Source organism: Oncorhynchus mykiss, chromosome 5, assembly GCF_013265735.2.
Source record: "Oncorhynchus mykiss isolate Arlee chromosome 5, USDA_OmykA_1.1, whole genome shotgun sequence".
Lineage (NCBI taxonomy): Eukaryota > Metazoa > Chordata > Actinopteri > Salmoniformes > Salmonidae > Oncorhynchus > Oncorhynchus mykiss.
The window spans coordinates 41022677-41049292 of NC_048569.1; the positions used below are offsets into that span (position 1 = coordinate 41022677).

Below are 26616 nucleotides of genomic sequence, written 5' to 3' on the forward strand. Positions count from 1 at the left end.
TTGGACACACCTACCCATTCCAGAGTTTTTCTTAATTTTTTACTGTTTTCTACATTGTAGAATAATAGTGAAGACATCTAAACTATGAAATAACACACATGGAATCATGTAGTAACCGAAAAAGTGTTAAACAAATCCAAATATATATTGAGATTCTTCAGGGTAGCCACCCTTTGCCTTGATGACAGTTTTGCACACTCTTGGCACTCTCTCATTCTCTTTGATAATGATTAATTATTACAATAATGGAGCTGGTCAACGACCCACCGTAGGTGATTCGTTGAGAGCCTAATGATTCTGAGTTTGGGCTTGCCTTATATAGCCCAACCTGGTTACATTTCCATAATCCACCACAACTGTCTCAATGTGGGTGGCAGGGTAGCCTAGTGGTTAGAGGTTTGGACTAGTAACTGAAAGGTTGCAAGTTCAAATCCCCGAGCTGACAAGGTCGTTCTGCCCCTGAACAGGCAGTTAACCCACTGTTCCTAGGCCGTCATTGAAAATAAGAATTTGTTCTTAACTGACTTGCCTAGTTAAATAAAGGAAAAATATATATGAAAAATGTGTCGAACCAACCCATATCTACTAGAGGTCTCCTGCGAGACCTAAGAACAGTTTATTCTTAGAAAGAGGATAAGGAGAGATTGTTCGGAATAGAGATACCTCGTTCCGAACGTGCAAGTTTCAGAGTACAGAGGGTGGGGGGTAAGAACACGAGATGTGCACAGCCGTGGTGAATTAGGTACAGAGTTATGTGAAAACAGCACAACCAGAGTACAACCAGAGTAACACTCCTATCATTTATATAAGCCTTAAGGTAATGCAAAGACCATTTCTCTTCTCTCACAAACGTTGATGGAGTATACTAACGGGGAAAGTTCTAGAAAGTTGAGTGAAGTTCAATCTCGTGCTTCTATGCGCAGGCTGATATTTCTTCTGTAAAGCAGTCCCGGGGTACGTTGGTCCAAGCTCTCCATCGCAACCACATTTATATCGCTACTCCTACAATTGCACGTGGCATCGTTTAAAAATAAAAAAAAGCACGTACAACTGGAGTTTCAAGCATTGTTTAGACCAGTGTTTCCTATCTGGTAGGGGGTGATTTTATTTGTCCCTCCAAGTGTTACGTTACAGCCTTTTTCTAAAACGGATTCAATCGTTTTTTTCCCCCCTCATCCATCTGCACACAATACACCATAATGACAAAGCAAAAAAACATTTAATTTTTTTTATTTTTATTTAGCTCTAAGGACAATTCGTTCAACCTCGTGGCTTGCTTTTTACTCTGACATGCACTGTCAACTGTGGGATCTTTATATAGACAGGTGTGTGCCTTTCCAAATCATGTCCAATCAATTTCATTTTTCACTGGTGGACTCCAATCAAGTTGTAGAAACATCACCAGAACTGAGCTTTTCAGTCCTTCTACATAAAAATGATGGGGGACCCCTTTAGTGATGGTAAATTCATCAGGGACCCTCTCATAATCAAAACACAACTCAAGTGACATAAATATAGCATACAAGGAGTTCTAATAGTGCATGGCCAGACGAACCCAAGTCTCGGGTCCCTCGGAAGGAATATTTAAAGGCTCATCTCTTGGCAAATTTCCTGCTTTTTCAACACATTTTGTTATGAGGCAGAGAGAGAATTGCAGTTTTAAAGCTTAAATTACAGTGCATTTATGTCGAAAAGAAAATCACTTTTGGGGAATCCAAGAAGTATTGAGTTGAAAAATGTATAATTGGTGGAGTAGTGTGGATACCAATATCCCTGTGAGCCTGCCAGGCACATGTTCCATGGATCCCTTGGACAAAATTATATATGAAGAGACCTGGCCACGGACCTCCTGCAATACCCTACTTTGAAAAGCCCCCCTAAACAAGGGGACTGTAATTGGTCGAACTCACAATTTAATACATGCCCAAAATGACCTAAAAGCATGATGTTCATGATGTTTTTACATGAAAGGCGAGGTTAACTAAAATATGACTTGACAAAAAGATATAAAAGGATTTAGGATTTATTTATTGACGATGCTATCACCTTTTTTTTAGAAAATCAAGGATCAGATATGAAAGGATATTTGTTGGCTGTTTAATTTGCTCTTTCTCTTCTCCATCTGTACTCAGCAAGAAGAGTGGCAAGCTGAAGACTGGCTACAAGCGTGACTTCCTTAATGTGGGCTGTGACGTCGACTTCGAGGGTCCCATAATCCACGCAGCAGCCGTGGTGGGCTATGACGGCTGGCTTGCCGGGTACCAGATGGCCTTCGATATGGCCAAGTCCAAACTGGCCCAGAACAACTTCGCCCTGGGATACAAGGCTGGAGACTTCCAGCTCCACACCAACGTGTGAGTATCTCAGTGCAGTGTCATGGCTAAAAACGCTGGTTTTGTTTTTGTGAATCACCATAAATGTAGAAATGTGTTAAATGTAGAAATGTGTTAGATGATACAAGTTTGGTAACTGTTGCCCTGTGTCTCTCTAATAGAAAATGAATCCATAGAATGGCTTGGAACCTCATGTTAAGTCAAAATGACACAACGACAAGATTCCAGTTTAACGTTTACTCAGCCGTATTAGCGCAGTACATGGTTGCCATTGCACTTAGGCCGTGTTCATCAACGAGACTCCTGCGCAGGCGCACTAATAAGGGTGATAGCGCCGTAATAACAGAAATATCGGGAGACTTAAAACATGAACGTAACACCTCTAACCCTAGCAATTTGACTGGTTAACTCATGGGTTCACCCATAATGCCACCATTGACATGAATGGGGAAGGCCCGCTCTATGCATTCTTTCTCAGTAATAATGTCATGGAGCAGGGAGGTATTCATTCATTTTAGGATGGTTTCTTACTGTATCTTGCCCCCCTCTCTCTTTCAGGAACAATGGAGAGAGGTTGTCTAGGAGTGTGAACTAGTGCTTGATTTGGGCATGTCTATCTGTTCTCTCTCCTCTTTCAGTAATGATGGGACTGAGTTTGGAGGTTCTATCTACCAGAAGGTGGATGACAAGCTGGAGACGGCGGTCACTCTGGCCTGGACGGCCGGCAGCAACAACACACGCTTCGGCATCGCAGCCAAATACGCCCTGGACAAAGATGCTTCCCTGTCTGTGAGTAACACACACACACTCTGTCTATCTTAGTCTCAACCCAGGCTCTTGCTGTAGCCCCACCCCTAGCAGGGATGCAGCTCTTTGCAATTTGCTTTGCAGTTTTGCTCACCAGAACACGTTCAATGACTGCCTGTGTCTCCCCCTGCAGGCCAAAGTGAACAACGCCAGCCTGATTGGAGTCGGCTACACCCAGACCCTCAGGCCAGGTGAGTCACAATCACGATTGTGATCTAATGACTGATTGATTTGATTACAATTCATGATATCCTCTGAGCAAGGTCTCTGAGCACAACTGTCATTTTAGGTCGAGCTCTACTGCTTTACATCTCCAGTAAATTCCTCTCCTCTGTAGGTGTGAAGGTGACTCTGTCAGCCCTGATCGACGGGAAGAACTTCAACACCGGCGGCCACAAAGTGGGCCTGGGCTTCGAGCTGGAGGCATAGAGCGGCAGGGAACAAGACCCAACAACCAAGAGAAGAGCCCAGAACCAATCACCCCCATTCCCAACCCCACACACCCTACCACAGCCCTTATCCAAAACCATCATCCTGTAGACACTCCATTCCCACCTCTCTCTCACACACCACAGTCCCTTTACACTCACACACATTGAGTGTTTTGGCAGTAATAGTCAAACCTGTGGCCGTCATGTCCATCTTGACTAATGTGGCTAAAATACATGAATGAATAGAGAGACCGAGAGAGGCATTCTGTAATGTCATGGCCGTTATAGTCTAGCCTTTTGGTTTAGTTGGTTAGTTATCACTACCGGTCATCTAGTTTGAAATTGAGTGTTTCAGTCTGAGTGCATAAAGGCAAGCACTGGGGATGGATACCTCCCCTTTTAGCTGACGTTGTACAGAAACACTGGCTAAGTTTTTTTTTGTAAATCTTCTGACTGGTTACTGAAGTGGCACTAATATTTCAGTAGGAGTTTGGCTGAGTAGTCCTCGGTAAACGTGTCGCTCGGCGTGAACTTACATACGTTTATTTTCCCCTTCGTATTTCATTGTAAGCATGTCTGAATGAATACCGGGTGTAGGACCGAAGGCTTCGTAAGGATGGAAGCCGGATGCATTTGAAGCCCGGTGTTCTCTTGGTTTAAAAAGAATGCCGTCTGTTTCTTTTGTATTGGTTTGAGTATAAAATGTTTCGGTGTATTTTGGTTGTGCTGTGTTCAGTTGTGGACCATGTTGTCTGTTTAAACCCAGTGTGATCGTAGGGTGTTTGTGATTTTGGATGGGCACAACTTCAATTGTATGCCACTTCAGCCAATTTTCTTTCAATTCCTGACTTGACCGAACTGAGATTTTAAGTGAGCCCAACCCTGAGAGGGAACCAACCATTTCACCACCGCTACAGTCTGCTGTTACTGTAACTACACTGAAGACGGGAGTCTGCAGGAGAGTTTAAGGAAGATTCTACATTACGCATACAGCGCTAGAAACGGAAGGACCTATTAGGATTATTGTCGGCTGAATGCAGTTCTACATGTCCCAAAACGCAATATATCTTCATCTCCTTGTCTTTGCTCTGAGGCCACTCTTCTTTAGAGGACAGCTGGTAGGTGAAAGCAATATGGTGAAATCTTCCCAGTAGGTGAGAAAAGATGGCATTTCTACAGTGTTGCTTATATCTATCTACTCTTAAGATCTGTGGTCACATGAAGAGGGATGTGGATGTTGTTGCTCATGCTGCTTTAGACTACACTCCTTCCTGGCTGTCATTGGTGCCCGTGGGAGCCAAACGACCCTCCCTGTATGTCCCACTCTCTGTACATAGTATACATATTCTCCTCCCGAGTTTCACTCGTACGGTGAGACATTTGAAGGGATGCTGTTGTGTAGGCTCGGTCCCTCCTTTACCAAGTCATAAACCATGACTCCATGTATCTTTGTTTTCTTTCCAATTTTGTCATAATTATGAATCTTTTTGAATTGGTTGTGTTCGAGACACAGCATCTCGTTTTTTCCCCCCAACCTCAAGTAATGGAATTGTAATTAAAAAAAAGCTTGTCTTGATGATGTCTTTTATTTCTCAATGTTATTTTGAGAATATTTGTGGTCCATTAACACTTTAGTGAGAATAGTAGTGATAGAGAGTTGAGATTATAGATAACAATGTGATGAGTAGAGGCACGGTCTTTCTGAGATTGTACCATACCAGCCTGCTTATTCCAGTACTTGGTTCAGTTGGAATCATTTGCATATGTATTTTTTATTTTAAATGATTTCTGGGGGCTTCAGAACAAGCATTATGTCCCAAACCCCTTGGTCGCTGTCAACCAGATAGATGAATAATTCAGAAAGCATGATACAGTTTAATCAATATAGTATGTTGACAAAATACAACTACTTCATCACATTTTCCTGTGCTGCTCTTGGCCCTGTCTTTGTCATTGCCACAACCAGACTCATTTGGTACGATTACTAATATCTTCCTCTATTGCGGTGTTATTCAACTCTTAACCTACGAGGTCTGGAGCTTGCTGTTTTTTTGTTTAGCCCTGATAACTAATTGCACACATCTGTTGTCTCAGGTCTAAATCAGTTCCTGATTAGAAGGGAACAATGAACAAATGAAGTGGAACTGGCTTCGGGGTCCAGAGTTGAGTTTGAAGGCTCTATTGGGAGCGGGTCTGTGTATTACTGTCAGTAGTTTGACTAACAGCATCATGGGGGAATGAGCAGTGGTGCTTCACCATGACCACAACTCCTGATTTTGACTCCTCTCCAGATGTGCAGGCTATGATATTAGCCCTACCTCTCCTATCTCATACCTAAATGGTAATTATCTAGTAACCAAGGGGCTCATTCCTGGATGGTGCTAAGTTACATAACGTAGAAAAGACGATTGATTATCTGACATGATTAGCCTTCATCATGGAGATACTCCTTATTCTCAGACATACGACAATGTTTTTTCCCCAATGGTGGGTTCTGGCGAGTAACGTGGGCTTTGTTTGCTTGATGGATCACAAGAAACACCAAAAGTCTTTAGGCTCCAAAAGACTATGGGCCAAAACAGTTATTGGAACCGCCACTGACACTGTCCAGTAGTATCTTTTCTCAGGGCACATCTTTCTCGGTCCCTGTCATCTCAACATCCCTCTGTAGGTCTCTCATAGCAGGTTGACCTTCGCCACAACCTGTTTACAGCCTGTCCGGGCATACACCCGGCCCCATACCACGGGGTAGTACTCTATCTCCCCTGCCAGCCTCTCAATGTTGGTACGGTCCGGGTAGAACCCCTCCCTCATCATCTCATCCAGGAAGCACTCTGTCACGTGACCTTTCTCCAGCAGGGTCAGAGGTATGAGTTCAGCTTCTGCCCACAGTGGGTGGAGCATCTCCAGTGTGTTCCGCAACAACGGGGTCAGCTCCTTGACGAAGTTGCCATGGTACTCAGACACGGTCATCATGGAGTCGCTGGAGGAGTTGTGCAGCAGGTGCTTAGTGATGTGATTGTGTCCTTGGTTACTAAGGAACAGGTAGACTGCGTTAAGGTATTCATTGGAGAGTTTTGATTGCACCAGATCCCGCAGCGCATCAAGCAGCTCTGGGTGAAGGTGCTCTGCTTCGTCAAAGATGAATACTGGAATTTTCTCCTCCTCCTCTGCTCTCAGCACCGTCTCCGACACTAAGATCGTCAGCGCTCGGGCGCATCGCCAGGCGTCATCCTCCAGGGGGCAGTGGTGCAACACAAAGTACTGGAGAACCAGGGGCTCCCCCACTACTGAGCGGAAGTGCCCAGCTAGGAGTCTCCCTACGTGGCTCTTCCCCACGCCGCTGGTTCCATGTAAGGAGAGGACCAGGGGTTTATTGTGGACGTAGGTAGAGAGGTAGTCTCTGAGTTGGGCTAACAGAGCCTCCATCGCCCCCTGCTGGCCAAACACCTCCCTGCACAGAGTCTTCTCTAATCCCTCCAGGTCATACCTCAGGACATGGTCGTCAAGGTTTTCTATGGCATTATACACCTGTATGGAGGGAGGGAGGGATAAAGTACAGAATGAGACATTAAAACACAGACACAGACAAAGAGGAAGATGAAGATCAACCTCACACACATACACATTACCTGGAGGAAGAGGATGGTGCAGAGGAGGAAAAGGCAGTTCTTTGCTCGGCTGTGTTCCTTTATGACAGGGGCCCTGCACCCCCCTCCACTGGGGAACATGACCCGCCGCGACCTCTTCTTCTTCTTCTTCTTTTGGAGGAGTGAGGAGAAGGTCGTGGTGGTGCTGGAGGGGGTCAACCCCTCAAAGGTGAAGATTTTGGGGCTGGTGCGAACAGGGGCCCCAGTGAAGAGACCAGCCCCTACCACTGGCCCTACTACACCCAGCCCGGCTAACTCCAGCCGTCGTTTCTTCATGGTCAGGTATTTCTGTCTAATGCGAACCACAGCACGTAGAGAGGATGAGAACTGGTACAAACTCTCAGCGCCTGTCCACGACCCCCTCTTTTCACTCTCTCCTTCGCTTTCTCCTTTCTCTTCGCCCATCTCTCCATCTGTCTGGGACCCAGACAGTCTGTCATAAACATCTTGGTCGCCCATCTGAGAGAGAGAGAGAGAGAGGCTTTAATCATTCAATTACAGTCACAGTGAATTACGATCCGTTTTCTTTTTTTAAGAGGGTGGAAAAGATACCTAGCCAAGAAGGGATGCCAACTATTGAAGAATGTACTTATAGATGCAATTAACATACTATATGATACCACTAATGTATTGGTTATGGTGTTAGATTTACTATAGTCGTAAAGTTACATGGAAAAACCCAGAGGGTTACAGCTTAGCCACTGAAACTGAATTACTTCTTAAACTGTCTAAACTAACTTGCCTGTCACTGAACAAATAGACCTGTAAAAAATATCCAATATTACACATGCTCAGATATGTCAGTATCAGATAGTACCTGGTAAAATGACCTGGGTATGTAATTGTGTCAATATATTTGACAAATATCCTTGTTGAGGTATTGCAACTCAACAAGGATATTGTGTCATCCTTTCAGGCCGTATATTTATGTGCAAACAGTCGCATCTGACTGTAGTCAAACTTGGCATGCAGTGCTACCCTCAGCCATTTCCTCTATTCAGATATAGGCTCAGATCCTAAGAAGTAGCAGACTGTGAGAACTCATTTCACGTAATGTGACTAAACACATGAACAATCTACGAAGGTTTCAGGGCATTTTTTTTCTGCTGATTGACAGATAACGATTACGGGAATAGAAGTGAAGCCATTAACCACATTTCGCAGTTGCGGCAAGAGTTCTGAGGCAAGATTTCAGCCCACCCCAACACTTTCTGATAAGGAGATCAGAGACTTGAACGTTCTCCAATAGAACATACTTTTTTCAGCATCCCAAAACACACAAATTTCTACAATCATATTTTGGCCTGTGTGTCTCGAGAGAAAGTGCTTGGAGGCCTATAGTCCACTACTGGTTGTGCAGCACCTTGTGTGGCTGATTAAGTTCATTCTTTGCCACAATATAGCAATAACACGTATGTTATTTCAAATCATTATAGTGCATTTATTTAATCATTACAAATTGTTGTAGTTTTGTAGTTTTACAGAAACACACAACTATTATGACAAGGGGTTAATTACAGGCACTTGGTCCTCACATATTTTTCAGATGTTCCAGCTGAAATAGGAAACCTCTACTCTCCACCAAACAAGCAGAGGTTTTTCCACACAGTGGATCGCACAATGATGTTCACTCAAAGTTAGACATCATTACTTACTTTAGTTTATTGTGTGTTATGATGGCCTCCTGAGTGACGCAGTGGTCTGAGGCACTGCATCGCAGTGCTAGAGGCGTTATTATAGTCCCGTTTCATACCCGGGCTGTGCCATAACCGGCCGTGGCCAGGAGTACCAAAGGACGGTACACAATTGGCCCAGCGTCGTATAGGAGGGTTTGGCCAGGGGGGGTTTAATTGGCTCATCGCGCCCTAGCAGCTCCTTGTGGCTGGCCGGGTGCCTGTAGGCTGACCCCGGTCGCCAGTTGAAAGGCATTTCCTCCGACAGATTGGTGCGGCTGGCTTCCGGGTTAAACTGGCGGGTGTTAAGGGGCACGGTTAGGTCGGTGGATCACATGACTCCACCTTCGCCTCTCCCGAGCCCGTTAGGGAGTTGCAGCGATGAGACAATATCAAAAAGGGTGGTAAAATTAAAATACAAAAATAAAGTGTGTTATGATGTGAACAAAACATATTTTGAGAGAGAATGAGGTCATGAATTAAACTAATTTGCTTACTCTACAGTGCATTTATAAAGTATTCAGACTTGTCAACTTGTTCCACATTTCGTTACATTACAGCTTTATTCTAAAATTGATTAAATAAAACAAATCCTCATCAATCTACACACAATACCCTATAATGGCAAAGCAAAAACAGGTTTAGAATTTTTAGCAAATGTATTAAAAAATAAAATACAGAAATACCTTATTTACATACAGTTGAAGTCTGAAGTTTACATACCTTAGCCAAATACATTTAAACTCCGTTTTTCACAATTCCTGACATTTAATCCTAGTAAAGATTCCCTATCTTAGGTCAGTTAGGATCACCAGTTTATTTTAAGAATGTGAAATGTCAGAATAATAGCAGAGAGAATGATTTATTCCAGCTTTTATCACATTCCCAGTGGGTCAGGCATTTACATACACTCAATTAGTATTTGGTAGCATTGCCTTTAAATTTTTTAACTTGGGTCAAATGTTTCGGGTAGCCTTCCATAAGCTTCCCACAATAAGTTGGGAGAATTTTGTCCCATTCCTCCTGACAGAGCTGGTGTAACGGAGTCAGGTTTGTAGGCCTCCTTGCTCGCACACGCTTTTTCAGTTCTGAATATGTCGTTCTGCCCCTGAACAGGCAGTTAACCCACTAGGCTGTCATTGAAAATAAGAATTTGTTCTTGACTGACTTGCCTAGTAAACTAAAAAAATTAAAATGTTGGTTGTGAACCACTTGACAACGTGGAAGACCTCAGCAGCCATCCTCTAGTAAATCCTGTGAAGCGTTAGCCTTATCAGTCATCTGTACTTATCTTGGCACCAGTCTCAACCACCAACCTTGTGCAGGCCTGGCAGAAACAGAGGAATTAGCACATGCCACAAGACAAATAAAGACATTTAAAGAGAGTGAATGTTGAAAGTAACTGCTCCGAAAGCATGTACAGGTAGTCTAGCTCATCTGACTAGCTAGTTTACATTGGCACTGCTGTCAGGAAGTGTTACACACTGTGTCAGTGTCAGCCATTCTCTGCCCAAGTACAATAGGATTAGACTACACCTTAATGTGTCCGGCAGCCGGGGTTGGGTAAGTTAATTTCTAAATGTAATCCATTAGTTACCTGTCCAAAATTGTAATCAGTAATGTAACATTTGGATTACCCAAACTCGGTAATGTAATCTGATTACTTTCCCCATAAGAGGTATATAGAAGAAAACAACAGTGGTCTCCGACTTGTGGTCAGACTCGTTCAGGTGGAACAAACTTAAACTTGCACCCTTTTTCAATACTGAATCGAATGTCATGAAAAAACATAAAGGTTTAAAAGTAATCAAAGAAATAATCATGTAATTTCTCAAAAGTATCTATTCTAATTACAATCTTTTTTGCTGGTAATGTAACACATTACAGTTACTCCCCAACCCTGCCTGCGGAGAGGTAAAGTCATAAAAAGCCCTTTTTATCACTTAGATTTGCTTCCCTCCAGCATCCTACCTCCTCTGTCTTCTCTTGCCTCCTTTTGAAAAAGTTCAAAGTCAATCAAGGGGAGTCGGCGAGGAGAGTGAACGTGGAAGCACTTCCTTCTCTACATTTGCACATTATTAGGCAAATTACGTTTACAGGGGTGGATCCTAAAACAAATGTATAAATTGCTCAAAACAAATTAAGTTACTTGTGTAAGACATTTTATAGATATAACAATAAGTAGCATATTGTTTTAAAACAGTAGGATATACACGAGTATCCTCAATGAAAGGTGGCTATCAAGTAAGGGAGGACACTATTCTGCTTGTCTAATGAATTGACACACTCCTCGACCACTTGACCTCTTATTGGTTTTCCGGGTCATGGAGGAGAGAGGACGAAGGATGGTCTTTTACCCAAAAGAGAATCTCCCCATCTTAACCCCCTCCTTCACCAGCCTGGTCTCAGACTAGAAGTAACCTAGTAAACGTAAATCCGGGACACTCAAATTTAATGGTATGGTTACATAAGACTACTTAAGACAAAACAAAAAGGCTGTGGGTGTATAACACGGACATCTAGAAACCCAAAGGTTGCGAGTTTGAATCTCATCATTGCAAACTTTAGTATTCTAGCAACTTTGCACTTACTTACTACTATCATGACGTTGGCCTGGGGGTAGGTTTATGACAGTCATAAATACCTCTTTCCCCCTTTTTTCTCTCTACCCTACTGATGTTACATTTCCAAAACCTTTGGTTAACATAGAGATTCTGGGAACATCAGAAGGTGGGGGGAAATGAACTATATTCTGGTAATCTGACCAATTGAACATATGCGGTGGTACTTAATGAATATGATGTCAGTTCGGTTGTCATCTGAGACATTCTCATCAATGATAAGATGAACTCTACAGTGGAAAGTCTACACATCAGAGTTATCGGATTCACATGGAATTGTTGTTCAATTTAAATGTTTGAATGTTAAATTTTTGAATATGAAATTATTCATGATGGGATGAAATGTGATTTTAACTTCTAAAATGTGAGATTTGGGTTTTCATAAGTTAGGGCTTTGCTCAATCAGTGGCCCGCCCCTGTGAAGGGACATGGACTATAAAACTTTTCAAACACGCCCTCCTCTCCCGTCCTATATAAAGCCTTGATGACAATGTGACCTCCTGTTCCGAGGATGTGAGGATGACGGTCCGATGTCAGAATGGTTCAGATAATAACTACAGAAAAAAAGCCAACATCAGCGTGAGCTTTGGTTGCGAATTGTATGAACTTTGAACTCTTATTCACTACAGAAGTGATACCTCCTAGCCGTTGAGTTAGCAACAGCAGCTGCAAACGCAGGTTAGGAAGGAACAGACAGAGTATCCCGTCTACCACACAACAACGTTACTACAACGTATTCAATTTACCAGCAGAGATATTCTTCAAAGGACAAAGGACTCGGTTGGGCAACACGGCCTTCCATCTACCACCAACCTACTGAAGCGCAGCTCAGAGTAAATATTTATTGCATTTTCCTTTTCCAAATGGGCGGTAATTTAGAATGCATAAGATATTGTATTCACGATAGCACAGCTTCGCCCTTTGTTCCTCAGTTTTCCCTCTCTTCCACTCAAACCCAGCCCCTTTTCTTTTGTGTAACAAGCTGTCATATCTGTTCCGCCCGTTAGGGACGTTTTCCTTTATGATGTAATTTGTAATCAAGTTATGATTAATTATGTGTATGTGTAATTCTGTGTGATTAGTTAGGTATTTAGTAAATAAATAATTAAACCCAATTTTGTATTGCTGATTCAACTTGTTAGCCAGGGTTCGTGCAGATAACCAAGAATTTACAACTTTCAGATGAGACTGAATTAAGGTGACGATTAATATTGACTGCTATTGATGTAAAATATTACTAGGTCTTTAAGAGTTTATTCGGAAGATAACAGCTCTATAAATATTATTTTGTGGTGCCCCGACTCTCTAGTTAATTACATTTACATGATTAGCTCAATCGGGAAATATTAATAACGAGACATTATTTTATAGAATAGCATGTCATATCACTTAATCCGGCATAGCCAAAGACACAACACTACTTTTTAGCTACTTTGCAACTACTTAGCATGTTAACTAACCCTAATCTTAAACCTCATAAAACTATTTGCAACCATTTTACATCTAAACTCTTTTGACACCAACTGTGACCCATGTCTGAACACATTCCTCAACTAACCCATAGGCTGAGAACATTCCCCCCCGCTACCGTGGCTGTAGCTGAAGTATTACTCATACACTTAATTGTTTTATTTCACATTTTTTTAACCAGGTAGGCCAGTTGAGTTCTCATTTACAACTGCGACCTGGCCAAGATAAAGCAAAGCAGTGCGACAAAAACAACAGAGTTACAAACAAACGTACAGTCAATAACACAATAGAAAAATCAATGTACAGTGTGTACAAATGTAGAAGATTAGGGAGGTAGGGCAATAAATAGGCCATAGAGGAGAAATGATTGCAATTTAGCATTAACACTGGAGTGTTAGATGTGCAGATGATGATGTGCAATTAGAGATACTGGGGTGCAAAATAGCAAGAAGAAAATAATGAGGATGAGGAAGTTTGGTGTGCTATTTACAGATTGGCTGTGTACAGGTACAGTGATCGTTAAGCTGCTCTCATAGCTGATGCTTAAAGTAAAAGAGGGAGATAAGTTTCCAGCTTCAGTGATTTTTGCAATTCATTCTAGTCATTGGCTGCAGCGAACTGGGAGGAAAGGCGGCCAAAGGAAATGTTGGCTTTGGGGATGACCAGTGAAATATACCTGCTGGAGCACGTGCTACAGGTGGGTGTTGCTTTGGTGACCAGTGAGCTGAGATAAGGTGTGGTTTTACCTAGCAAAGATGACCTGGAGCCAGTGGGTTTGGAGACGAATATGTAGCGAGGGCCAGCCAACGAGAGCATACAAGTCACAGTGGTTGGTAGTACATGGGGCTTTGGTGACAAAACGGATGGCACTGTGATAATAGACTACATCCAGTTTGCTGAGTAGAGCTATTGGAGCTATTTTGTAAATGACATCGCCGAAGTCGAGGATCGGTAGGATAGTCAGTTTTGCGAGGGTATGTTTGGCAGCAAAGGAGGCTTTGTTGTGAAATAGGAAGCCGATTCTAGATTTCATTTTGGATTGGAGATGCTTTTTATTTTTTTTGAATTTTACCCCTTTTTCTCCCCAATTTCGTGGTATCCAATTGTTGTAGTAGCTACTATCTTGTCTCATTGCTACAACTCCCGTACGGGCTCGGGAGAGACGAAGGCTGAATGTCATGCGTCCTCCGATACATAACCCAACCAGCCGTACTGCTTCTTATCACAGCGCGCATCCAACCCGGAAGCCAGCCGCACCAATATGTCGGAGGCTACACCGTGCACCTGGCAACCTTGGCTAGCGCGCACTGCGCCCGGCCCGCCACAGGAGTCGCTGGTGCGCGATGAGACAAGGAGATCCCTACCGACCAATCCCTCCCTAACCCGGACGACGCTAGGCCAATTGTGCGTCGCCCCACGGACCTCCCGGTCGCGGCCGGTTACGACAGAGCCTGGGCCCAGGGACTCTGATGGCACAGCTGGCGCTGCAGTACAGCGCCCTTAACCACTGCGCCACCCGGGAGGCCTGGATTGGAGATGCTTAATGTAAGACTGGAAGGAGAGATTACAGTCTAGCCAGACACCTAGGTATTTGTAGTTGTCCACATAAGTCAGACTCCTCCAGAGAAGTGATGCTAGTCAGGCGAGCGGGTGCGGGCAGCAATCGGTTGAAGAACATGCATTTCATAGCATTTAAAAGCAGTTGGAGGCCACGGAAGGAGTGTTGTATGGCATTGAAGCTGGGTTGGAGGTTTGTTAACACAGTGTCCAAAGAAGGTCCAGATGTATACAGAACGGTGTCGCCTGCTAGGAGGTGGATCAGAGAATCACCAGCAGCAAGAGCGACATCAATGATATGTTCAGAGAAAAGAGTCAGCCCGAGAATTGAACCCTGTGGCACCCCATAGAGACTGCCAGAGGTCCGGACAACAGGCCCTCCGATTTGACACACTGATCTGAGAAGTAGTTGGTGGACCATGCGAGGCAGTCATTTGAGAAACCACGGCTATTGAGTCTGCCGATAAGAATGCAGTGATTGAAAAGCCTTGGCCAGGTTGATGAAGACGGCTGCACAGTACTGTCTTTTATTGATGGCGGTTATGATATAGTTTAGGACCGTGAGCGTGGCTGAGGTGCACCCATTACCAGCTCGGAAGCCAGATTGCATCGTGGAGAAGGTACGGTGGGATTTGAAATGGTCGTTGATCTGTTTGTTAACTTGGCTTTCGAAGATTTTAGAAAGGCAGGGCAGGATGGATATAGGTCTATAACAGTTTGGGTCTAGAGTGTCACCTCCTTTGAAGAGGGGGATGACTGCGCCAGCTTTCCAAACTTTGGGGATCTCAGACGATACGAAAGAGAGGTTGAACATGCTAGTAATAGGGCTTGCAACAATTGTGGTGGATAATTTTAGAAAGAGAGGGTCCAGATTGTCTAGCCCAGCTGATTTGTAGGGATCCAGATTTTGCAGCTATCTGAATTTGGGTGAAGGAGAAGCGGGGGGGGGGGGGGGGGGACTTGGGCAAGTTGCTGCAGGGGGTGCCGAGCTGTTGGCCGGGGTAGGGGTAGCCAGGTGGAAAGCATGGCCAGCTGTAGAAAAATGCTTATTGAAATGATCGAATATTGTAGATTTATCAGTAGTGACACCTAGCCTCCGTGCAGTGGGCAGCTGGGAGGAGATGCTCTTATTCTCCATAGACTTTACAGTGTCCCAAAACCTTTTGGAATTAGTGCTACAGGGTGCAAATTTGAGATCTTGGTCGAAGACGGCAGAGGTGTATTTAGAGGGCAAGTTGGTCAGGATGATATCTGAGAGGGTGCTCATGGTTACGTATTTGGGGTTGTACATGGTAGGTTCCTTGATAATTTGTGTTAGATTAAGGGCACTTAGCTTAGATTGTAGGACGGCCGGCTTGTTAAGCATATCCCAGTTTAGGTCACCTAACAATACGAACTCTGAAGATAGATGGGGGGCAGTGAATTCACATATGGTGTCCAGGGCACAGCTGGGGGCTGAGGGGGGTCTATAACAAGCGGCAACGGTGAGAGACTTGTTTCTGGAAAAGTGGATTTTTTTAACTAGAAGCTTGAATTGTTTGGGCGCAGACCTGGATAGTATGAGAACTCTGCAGACTATATCTGCAGTAGATTGCAACTCCAACCCCTTTGGCAGTTCTATCTTGTCGGAAAATGTTGTAGTTGGGGATGGAAATTTCAGGATATTTGGTGGCCTTCCTAAACCAGGATTCATACACGGCTAGGACATCAGGGTTGGCGGAGTGTGCTAAAGCAGTGAATAATACAAACTTAGGGAGGAGGCTTCTGATGTTAACATGCATGAAACCAAGGCTTTTACGGTTACAGAAGTCAACAAAAGAGAGCGCCTGGGGAATGGGAGTGGTGCTGGAGGCTGCAGGGCCTGTGTTAACATCTAAATCACCAGAGGAACAGAGGAAGAGTAGGATAAGGGTACGGCTAAAGGCTATAAGAACTGGTCGTCTAGTGCGTTCAGAACAGAGAGTAAAAGGAGCAGATTTCTGGGCCTGGAAGAATATAATGTACAGACAAGGGTACGGTAGGATGTGACTACAGTGGAGGTAAACCTAGGCATTGAGTGACTAGGAGAGAGGTTTTGTCTCTAGAGGAACCAGTTAAGCCAGGTGAGGTCACCGCATGTGGGGGGTGGGACAAATGAGCTATCTAAGGCATATTGGGCTGGGCTGGGGGCTCTACAGTGAAATAAGACAATAATAAACAGCAATAGACAAGGCTTATTGACATTAGGGAGGGGCATGTGTAGCCAAGTGATCATAGGGTCCAGAGAGTAGCAATAGGTGAGTCAGGGAGCCGATTCAGTAGTTGCTACTACGCGGCGATTCAGACAGCTAGCGGGCCGGGGCTAGCAGGTGGGGCTTTGGCGATGTCACAATGGAAGAGCCTGTTGAAGCTACCTCGGGCTATTACGTCGGCAGACCAGTTATGATGGATCGGCGGGGCTCCGTGTCGGCAGTAAAGGGTCCAGACCAATTGGCAAAAGAGGTATTGTAGCCCAAGAATTAGCTGGTGGACCTCTTCGGCCAGCCGGGAGAAGGGCCTAGCTTGAGGCTAGCTCAAGGCTAACTGATGCTTGCTTCAGGACAGAGATCGGATAGTAGCCAGCTAGCTACGATGATCCGGCGTAAAGGTTCAGAGTTTGCGGTAGGAATCCGGAGATTTGGTTCAGAAAAAGAAGTCCGATATGCTCTGGGTTGATATCGCACGTGCAGACTGGCAGGTATTGTCCGAGCTGAGGCTGGCTGATGTCCTAGTTAATGGTGAAGACCGCTAGCAATGGCTAATTGACTACTAGCTAGTTAGCTAACTAGCTTCTGATGTGAGTTTCGGTTCTAAAGTATAAAAATTGCAGATCCGTACCACATTGGGTGAGACGGTTGCCGGAGAGTATATGCAGTCCTTGCAGTGATATTAAAATATATACGAAAAAAATAGAGGAAAACGATATATAAAACGATATTACTTCTTGCCATCCGTAACTACTAAGAACGGGTGCTTTCCCTTTTGAGCAAAATCTATATGGCTGTGCTGCCGGGGCCTCTCAGGCTATTTCCAAGGATGCACTGGTGCAAGGTTCGGCATATGTCTATTAGACTGACACCTGGCATCTCCTTATCATGTCTTCTATGTCTGAGTCTAACCTGGGCCGGCAAAAGTGGCTCCTTGCAAGAGCTTTCATTTTGACCATGCCCCAGTGGTTTTCATGTAGCTCCTTCGGTAAGTCCCTCTGTAGAGTAGCCGGCACCACCGCTCTCATACCCCATAACACACAATCACTTTCTACAGTGAGCTCAGCCCTTCTCACCTAATAAGGCTTTAGTTCAGGATCAGTAACATGATTACTGTAAGTGTAAAGTGCCTCACTTTTGCAAAACCCTTGTCCTTGGTAGTTTCCCTGGCTGTGCCAATGAAAAGTACATCTAAAAATGACACTCGATAGTTTGGATGGCTCTCTGACCCCCCCCCCCCCCCCCCCCCCCCCCAAGGTCTACCTTTATGTAAGAGCTCTGTCATGGGTTTGATGCAAGTAGAGAGATTCTCCATGAACTTGCCATAGTAGGTAAGTAGAGCCAGATATGCTCAGAGCTCTGTCACGTTAGTTGGAGCCTTTGCTATGGCTTCAGTCTTGTCCTGCACTGGATGTAGCCCCTGTTTGTCTATCCTGTGACCTAAGTGACACTAGACTGAAAAAATGCACACTTGTCCCTGTTTACTCTTAACCCACGCCCTTGCAGCCTCTTTAACACCGCTTCTACGTTCTGTAAGTGGTCCTCAGCCAATTTCCCTGTGATAAGAATGCCACCTAGAAAGCACACAACCCCAGGTAAACCCTGCAGGACCTGGTCCATAATACGTTGGAATATAGCTGGAGCGTTTGATACTCCATAAGGCAGTCTATTCATCTGGTATAAACCCTTCAATGTGTTTATAGTCAGGAAATGCTTTCTCTTGATCTACCTCCACTTGCTGGTAGGCCTGTGTAAGGTCTAACTTTGTGAACTGTTTACCCCCCGGCTAGAGTAGCAAACAAGTCCTGGGTCTTTGGTAAGGGGTACTGTTCCACATCCACCCATGCATTTACAGTCACCTTGTAATCATGACATATTCTGACACCCCCGTTTGTCTTTGGAATGCAAACCAGAGCTAGAAAAACACTCCTTGTTTTTCTAGCTCTGTAAGCTGTTTGTCTACTGCCTCTCTGAGTGCATAAGGCACAGGTCTAGCCTTACAAAACTTTGGAACAGCTTTCTCTGACACTTGAATTTTAGCTTTAACTCCCTTTACCACACCCAGTTGATCACTAAATACTGCAGCATATTTATCGCACAGCTGTGCAACTGGGTCTGACACATAGTTCACTCTTGACCAGTCTAATTTGAGCTGTTGAATCCAGTTCCTCCCCATTAGCGTAGGACCCTTCCCCTTTGACACTAATAGAGGTGGTGGTAACACCTGAGTACCACATTTCACTTTAACCTCCAGCTGTCCCAATAACTGAATCGGCTGAGCTGAGTAAGTCCTCAAAACAACATCACATGGTTGCAGTTTATGCTTCTTAAATCTGCTGTTGTACAGCTTCTCTGAGACAATAGACACGGCAGCCCCAGTATCTACCTCCATCTTCATCTTTTCCAGTTACATCTCACCATGACCATGAAAGGTTTCACATACTCACGATCACTACACACTACTACACACACAAAAGTTCCAAGTCCTTTTCTGACTGGTGATTTCCGACTGTGCTGGAGCCTGCAGGCAATAGCAGTTCTGCCTCCTCAACTTGATCTGTTGTCAAGTAGCGTGTCTCCTTCACTGGATTAGTGCGCTGTTTGAGAGCGTTGCTTAGAGAACGTGCTGTTCCCAGCAGATACTCTCCCCATTGCAAGCCCTTTCAAGATGTCCAGTCTTCTGGCACGCTCTGCATTGGAACTCCTTGTAACGGCAGGTCTGCTGTGAATGTCCTGTCCCCAAACAGCAAAAACAGGGCTTTGATGTCTCCCCGCTTTGGTCTGACATCCACTGTTTCTCCCTGTCAGATCCGGTGTTGTGCCGAAAAGCTCCCCCTGCCCTGTTTTGCACTCAATTCTTCATTGCTGCAACTTGCTTGCTAGTTGAGATTCCTGATCATGTTCGGCTGCGTTTCATTTCATTTTTTTTTATGTCTGTTTGATAGCGGGGGAGGCACTAGTAATGTCTGCCGTTTTCGGTTTGGCTATTTGTTTCAAGTGTATTAGTCTATAAATAAATATTTTTGCCAAAATTCATAATTTCTCATGTCTTATTCGATCAGTAGCTGTTCAGAAATGTTTATTGCTTGTCTACATTTTACTCCCTCTATGTTAAGTATAACACACATACATTAATTATTCATTTCGGTTGCCTATCCTGACGTGAAGTCTGTTCTATAGAAAGTATTTGACTCTAGCCACAAAATTAAGGAAATTAGAAGGGGGGGAGGATTTCGGCAAGGCTATTTTCTTGCTTGCAAAAATTCTCCCCCTCCTTCTATCGCGGGATTGCAAGGCCTGGCATACTTCTGAATAATTTTGGTAGATCATGTTGAACAGTAGTGTGTGCCAGAGAAAGTATTTGACTCTAGCCACAAAATTAAGGAAATTAGAAGCGGCGGGGATTTCAGCAAGACCATTTTCTTGCCTGCCTAAATTCTCCCCCACTTCTATTTTGGTATTTTATTAGGATCCCCATTAGCTGTTGCAAAAGCAGCAGCTAGTCTTCCTGGGGTCCACACAAAACATGAAACATAATACAGAATGACTTAATACAGAACATCATTAGACAAGAACAACTCAAGGACAGAACTATATACATTATTTAAAAATGCACATGTAGCCTACATATTAATGCATACACACAAACTATCTAGGTCAAATAGTGGAGAGGTGTTGTGCTGCGAGGTGTTGCTTTATCTGTTTTTTGAAACCAGGTTTGCTGTTTATTTGAGCAATATGAGAAGGAAGTTCAATACAATAAGGGCTCTATTTAATACTGTACGTTTTCTTGAATTTGTTCTGGATTTGGGGACTATGAAAAGACCCCTGTCGGCATGTCTGGTGGGATAAGTGTGCGTGTCAGAGCTGTGTGTAAGTTGACTAAGCAAACAATTTGGGATTTTTAACACATTAATGCTTCTTATAAAAAGAAGAAGTGATGCAGTCAGTCTCTCCTCAACTCTTAGCCAAGAGAGACCGGCATGCATAGTATTTATATCAGCCCTCTGATTACAATTAAGAGCAAAATGTTCCGCTCTGTTCTGGGCCAGCTGCAGCTAACTAGGTCTTTCCTTGCAGCACTGGACCACACGACTGGACAATAATCAAGATTAGACAAAACTAGAGCCTGAAGAACTTGCTTTTTTGGAGTGTGGTGTCAAAAAAGCAGAGCATCTCTTTATTACAGCTAGACCTCTCCCCATCTTTGTGACCATTGAATCTATATGTTTTGACCATGACAGTTTACAATCTAAGGTAACACCAAGTTATTTAGTCTCCTCAACTTGTTCAACAGCCACACCATTCATTACCAGATTCAGCTGAGGTTTAGCACTTAAGGAATGATTTGTACCAAATACAATGCTCTTAGTTTTAGAGATGTTCAGGACCAGTTTATTACTGGCCACCCATTCCAAAACAGACTGCAACTCTTTGAGTTGACTTCATTAGCTGTGGTTGCTGATGTGTATATGGTTGAATCATCAGCATACATGGACACACATGCTTTGTTTAATGCCAGTGGCAGGTCATTGGTAAAAAATAGAAAATAGTAAAGGGCCTAGAGAGCTGCCCTGCGGTACACTACACTTTACATGTTTGACATTAGAGACGCTTCCATTAAAGAAAACCATTTGAGTTCTATTAGATAGATTGCCATCTCTTGGATTCAGAGCTGAGGTTGAAAAGCTCTTGCACTTAAGTTTTTTCAACAACAGGTTATGATCAATAATATCAAAGGCTGCACTGAAATCTAACAGTACAGCTCACATAATCTTTTTATAATCTATTTCTTTCAACCAATCAGTCATTTGTGTCAGTGCAGTACATGTTGAGTGCCCTTCTCTATAAGCATGCTGAAAGTCTGTTGTTAACTTGTTTACAGAGAAATAGCATTGTATTTGGTCAAACACAATTGTTCCAACAGTTTGCTAAGAGCTGGCAGCAAGCTTATAGGTCTGCTGTTAGAACCAGTAAAGGCTGCTTTACCACTCTTGGGTAACGGAATTACTTTGGCTTCCCTCCAGGCCTGAGGACAAAGACTTTCTTCTAGGCTCAGATATATTTTGGGACTGCAAGGGCTGGCACACTTCATAATCCTTTTTGGTGACCTATCATACCCGATGATGTGATGTGTGCCACAGGAAGTATTAGACTCTAGTCACAAAAGGAAGTGGTTATTTCAGCAAAAATAGTTTTCTACTCTTCTCTTTACCCATCCCTTAGTCCCCCATTCCATCGTGTTTTTCACTCTTATGGCTTTTCCTAAAAAAAAAAGTACGCTTTCTCTGTTTTAGTTTTTAAGAATGTAGGTTCAGTAGTAATAATAAAAAAATAACAATAAATCAAAAGTTTGTACTCTGGGCCAAAAAGAACGTTCAAATATACAGTTGAAGTCAGAAGTTTACATACACCTTAGCCAAATACATTTAAACTCAGTTTTTCACAGTTCCTGACATTTAATCCTAGTAAAAATTCCCTGCACTTAGGTCAGTTAGGATCACCACTTTATTTTAAGAATGTGAAATGTCAATAATAGTATAGAAAATGATTTATTTCAGCTAATATTTCTTTCATCACATTCCCAGTGGGTCAGAAGTTTACATACACACAATTAGTATTTGGTAGCATTGCTTATAAATTGCTTAACTTGAGTCAAACGTTTCGAGTAGCCTTCCACAAGCTTCCCACAATAAGTTGGGTGAATTTTGGCCCATTACTCCTGACAGAGCTGGTGTAACTGAGTCAGGTTTGTAGGCCTCCTTGCTCACACACACTTTTTCAGTTCTGCCCACACATTTTCTATAGGATTGAGGTCAGGGCTTTGTGATGGCCACTCCAATACATTGACTTTGTTGTCCTTAAGCCATTTTGGCACAACTTTGGAAGCATGCTTGGGGTCATTGTCCATTTGGAAGACCCATTTGCGACCAAGTTTTAACTGATGATGAGATGTTGCTTCAATACATCCACATAATTTTCCTCCCTCATGATGCCATCTATTTTGTGAAGTGCACCAGTTCCTCCTGCAGCAAATCCCCCCCCACAACATGATGCTGCCTCCCCCGTGCTTCACGGTTGGGATGGTGTTCTTCGGCTTGCAAGCCTTCCCCTTTTTCATTTTTGTTTCATCAGACCAGAGGATATTTCTCTAAAAGGTACGATCTCTGTCCCAATGTGCAGTTGCAAACCGTTGTCTGGCTTTTGATGGCGGTTTTGGAGCAGTGGCTTCTTCCTTGCTGAGCGGCCTTTCAGGTTATTTCGATATAGGACTCGTTTTACTGTGGATATATATACATTTGTACTTGTTTCTTTCAGCATCTTCACAGGGTCCTTTGCTGTTGTTCTGGGATTGATTTGCGCTTTTCACACCAAAGTACGTTCATCTCTAGGAGACAGAATGCGTCTCCTTCCTGAGCGGTATGACGGCTGCGTGGTCCCATGGTGTTTATACTTGCGTACTATTGTTTGTACAGATGAACGTGGTACCTTCAGTCATTTGGAAATTGCTCCTAAAAATGAACCAGACTTGTGAGGTGTTGGCTGATTTCTTTTGATTTCCCCATGATGTCAAGCAAAGAGGCACTGGGTATGAAGGTAGGCCTTGAAATACATCCACAGGTACACCTCCAATTGACTCAAATTATGTCAATTAGCCCATCAGAAGCTTCTATAGCCATGACATCATTTTCTGAAAGCTGTTTAAAGGAGTCAATTTAGTGTATGTTAACTTCTGACCCACTGGAATTGTGATACAGTGAATTATAAGACAAATAATCTGTCTGTAAACAATTGTTGGATAAACTACTTGTGTCATGCACAAAGTATATGTCCTAACTGACTTGCCAAAACTATAGTTTGTTAACAAGAAATTTGTGGGGTGGTTGTAAAACGAGTTTTAATGACAACTTAAGTGTACGTAAACTTCCAACTTGAACTGTATGTATTGCAAATTCGTTACATATTGCACAAATTGCAATTCATAACATATCATTAGAATTTGAATTCTTAACATATCATACGAAATAGATGATTAACATCAACAAACGAATACATACCCAGCAATTTTTCCAGTGTTTTTTCAACATCGAGAGTGTGTCAAACTTAAAACTCGTCCAGTGTCTATAGGAGTCCACACTTTTCACTATTAAATTAACACACTGCAGAGTAAACCATTCTTCTGCCTGGACTTTCGAGTGAATTGTAGTGACCACTCATGACGCTATTTGTTCGTTAAATAAAGTCCCCGTGTGCAATCTAAGTGTCACATGATGTGTCACATGATCTCATTATATATATATACGCCTGTTCTGAAAGGCCCCAGAGACTGCAACACAACTAAGCAAGGGGCACCACGAAGACCAAGGAGCTCTCCAAACAGGTTAGGGACAAAGTTGTGGGTTTGGTTATAAAAAAATATCAAAACCTTTGAACATCCCACAGAACACCATTCAATCCATTATTTAAAAAATGAAATAATATGACACCACAACAAACCTGCCAAGAGAGGTCCGCCCACCAAAACTCACGGACCAGGCAAGGAGGGCAATAACCAGAGAGGCAACAAAGAGACCAAAGATAACCTTGAAGGAGCTGCAAAGCTCCACAGTGGAGATTGGAGTATCTGTCCATAGGACCACTTGAAGCTGTACACTCCACAGAGCTTGGCTTTACAGAAGAGTGGCCAGAAAAAAGCCATTGCTTAAAGATAAAAATAAACAAACACGTTTAGTATTCGCCAAAAGGCATGTGGGAGACTCCCCAAACATATGGAAGAAGGTACTCTGGTCAGTTGAGGCTAAATTTAGCTTTTTGGCCATCAAGGAAAACGCTATGTCTGGCGCAAACCCAACACCTCTCATCACCCCTAGAATACCATCCCACAGTGAAGCATGGTCATGGCAGCATCATGCTGTGGGGATGTTTTTCATCGGCAGGGACTGGGAAACTGGTCAGAATTGAAGGAATGATGGATGGCGCTAAATACAGGGACATTCTTGAGGGAAACCTGTTTCAGTCTTCCAGAAATTTGAGACGGGGATGGAGGTTCACCTTCAATGACCCTAAGCATACTGCTAAAGCAACACTTGAGTGGTTTAAGGGGAAACATTTAAATGTCTTGGAATGGCCTAGTCAAAGCCCAGACCTCAATCCAATTGAAAATCTGTGGTATGACTTCAAGATTGCTGTACACCAGCTGAACCCATCCAACTTGAAAGAGCTGGAGCAGTTTTGCCTTGAAGGAGCTGGTTATGCATTCTCAAGTTTTTTTGTATTATTTCTTGTTTGTTTCACAATAAAAAATATTTTGCAAAGTGATAGGCATGTAGTGTAAATCAAATTATATGAACCCCCCAAAAAAATCTATTTTAATTCCAGGTTGTAAGGCAACAAAATAGGAAAAATGCCAAGGAGGGTAAATACTTTCGCAAGCCACTGTAAACTGAAACAGACTTTTCAATAATGGGGGCAATAAGTAACATATTGGATTAGTTTAGAAAAATATATGTTATGTGTATTTGAGTAGCATAACATTAATTCATCAATTAATGTACATGCAAAAACATACATATTGAAACAAACAATACAATTCCAAAAATCTACCTGCAATAGAGCATGCTGAGAAACATGATAATGGTGGGCGTGGTTTACCTTTAACGCTGGTTATTAACACCAACACTAGGGTTGTTTTACACCAATGAGTGTTATTTTAACACTTATAGAGTTCATTTAACACCTGAATCAACACTAGAAATGTTACACTGAAAAATCAACACTAGGTTACACCGGCCAATTTGCTGCGTACCATACAAAACATAACATATACTAAATGGAGTGAGATAGATTTACTTTTGATATGTTACGTCTACCCCCGAGTCCAGGTTGCCTTCACATGTACAGGTAGCGAGCGGCCTGAGAGGTGATGTCTCCATTCCACACATTGTACAGCAGGGCTCTCTAACCTTGTTCCTGGAGACCTACCCTCCTGTAGGTTTTCGCCCCCCAGTTGTAACTAACCTAATTCAGTTTATCAACAAGATAATTATTAGAATCAGGTGTGCTAGATTAGTGTTGGAGTGAAAATCAACAGGAGGTAGCTCTCCAGGAACAGCTTTGGAGAGCCCTGTTCTAGAGCCTTTCCCTGGCTGCATTCCAGAAGCTTTCTGTCCCTCTCCCAGACCCTCGCTGCTCTCTGCTGACTACATTTCCTTCCTAGCTCACACACACACACACTGAAATAGAGAGTAGCATAAATGTTCCTCTGTGTCTTGTGTAACATATAGGTTTTCTTATGTAAGGCAGAAACCAGAAGTTTGTGGCTTGTTTTTTGAATGACTCTAAAACACACTAGATCTCACTTCACACTTCACAACCTGTTTCCATTGCTGAATATAGATTTTCAAGTGTTTTAGGTGGAAGCTTTTCTAACCCTGATAGTGAGTGAGTGAGTGAGTGAGTGAGTGTGAGAGAGAGAGAGAGAGAGAGCGAGAGAGTGTGTGTGTGAAGCTGGCCAGAGGCCTAGAAACACATCTGCAAATACCTCACCCAGAAAACCATGTAAGCAAGGAAGGGGAGGAATAGGAGAGGGAAGAGGAGGAGAATAGAATGCAGAAAGAGAAATTCTGGAAAACCAGTCTGCTTACCTTGAACGTATGGGTAATACCAAGCCTCCTATAGACTGAGTTCTTCACTAGGCTCGCTCCATGAGTTTTGTGGGGAGAGAACAGTAAACTCCTTCTGTGGAACTCTATCACTGAATAGTGAGCTGGTTTCAGATCAACTACAATACCACTCCTATCTCTCTCTCACCCTCCCAATTCCTGCTTCTGGCCTTTGCAGACTCCTCCT

At 43.3% G+C, this 26616-nt stretch overlaps 2 protein-coding genes across 4 annotated transcripts in view; one reads left to right on the forward strand and one right to left on the reverse strand.

Moving 5' to 3' along the window:
- The window catches only part of zgc:56235 (porin), an 11623-nt gene extending 6476 nt beyond the window's left edge, over nt 1-5147 (forward strand). For both annotated transcript variants that reach the window (XM_036977515.1, XM_021602883.2), the window contains 4 exons: nt 2133-2354; nt 2972-3122; nt 3274-3331; nt 3478-5147. In XM_036977515.1, the coding sequence (XP_036833410.1) occupies nt 2133-2354; nt 2972-3122; nt 3274-3331; nt 3478-3569 (523 nt within the window). In that variant the 3' untranslated portion in view covers nt 3570-5147. The remainder of the gene's footprint in view (nt 1-2132; nt 2355-2971; nt 3123-3273; nt 3332-3477) is intronic.
- Nucleotides 5142-26616, reverse strand: LOC110523826 (torsin-4A). 2 transcript variants are annotated; one of them, XM_021602878.2, is made up of 3 exons: nt 26412-26616; nt 7204-7680; nt 5142-7102 (listed from the first exon to the last, which is right to left on the reverse strand). In XM_021602878.2, exons 2-3 carry the CDS (start codon nt 7678-7680, stop codon nt 6248-6250), a joined length of 1332 nt encoding a protein of 443 aa, XP_021458553.2. In that variant the 5' UTR covers nt 26412-26616; the 3' UTR covers nt 5142-6247. The 2 variants fall into 2 exon arrangements, with proteins under 2 accessions (XP_021458553.2, XP_036833409.1); XM_036977514.1 differs by lacking the exon at nt 26412-26616 and adding an exon at nt 8877-9293.

Excerpts from the sequence above, each read along its gene's own strand:
- LOC110523826 (XM_021602878.2), bottom strand. The coding sequence starts at position 7,680 with ATGGGCGACCAAGATGTTTATGACAGACTGTCTGGGTCCCAGACAGAT. Across the intron at positions 7,103-7,203 it reads GCACCATCCTCTTCCTCCAG|GTGTATAATGCCATAGAAAA; the intron begins GTAATGTGTATG and ends CCCTCCATACAG.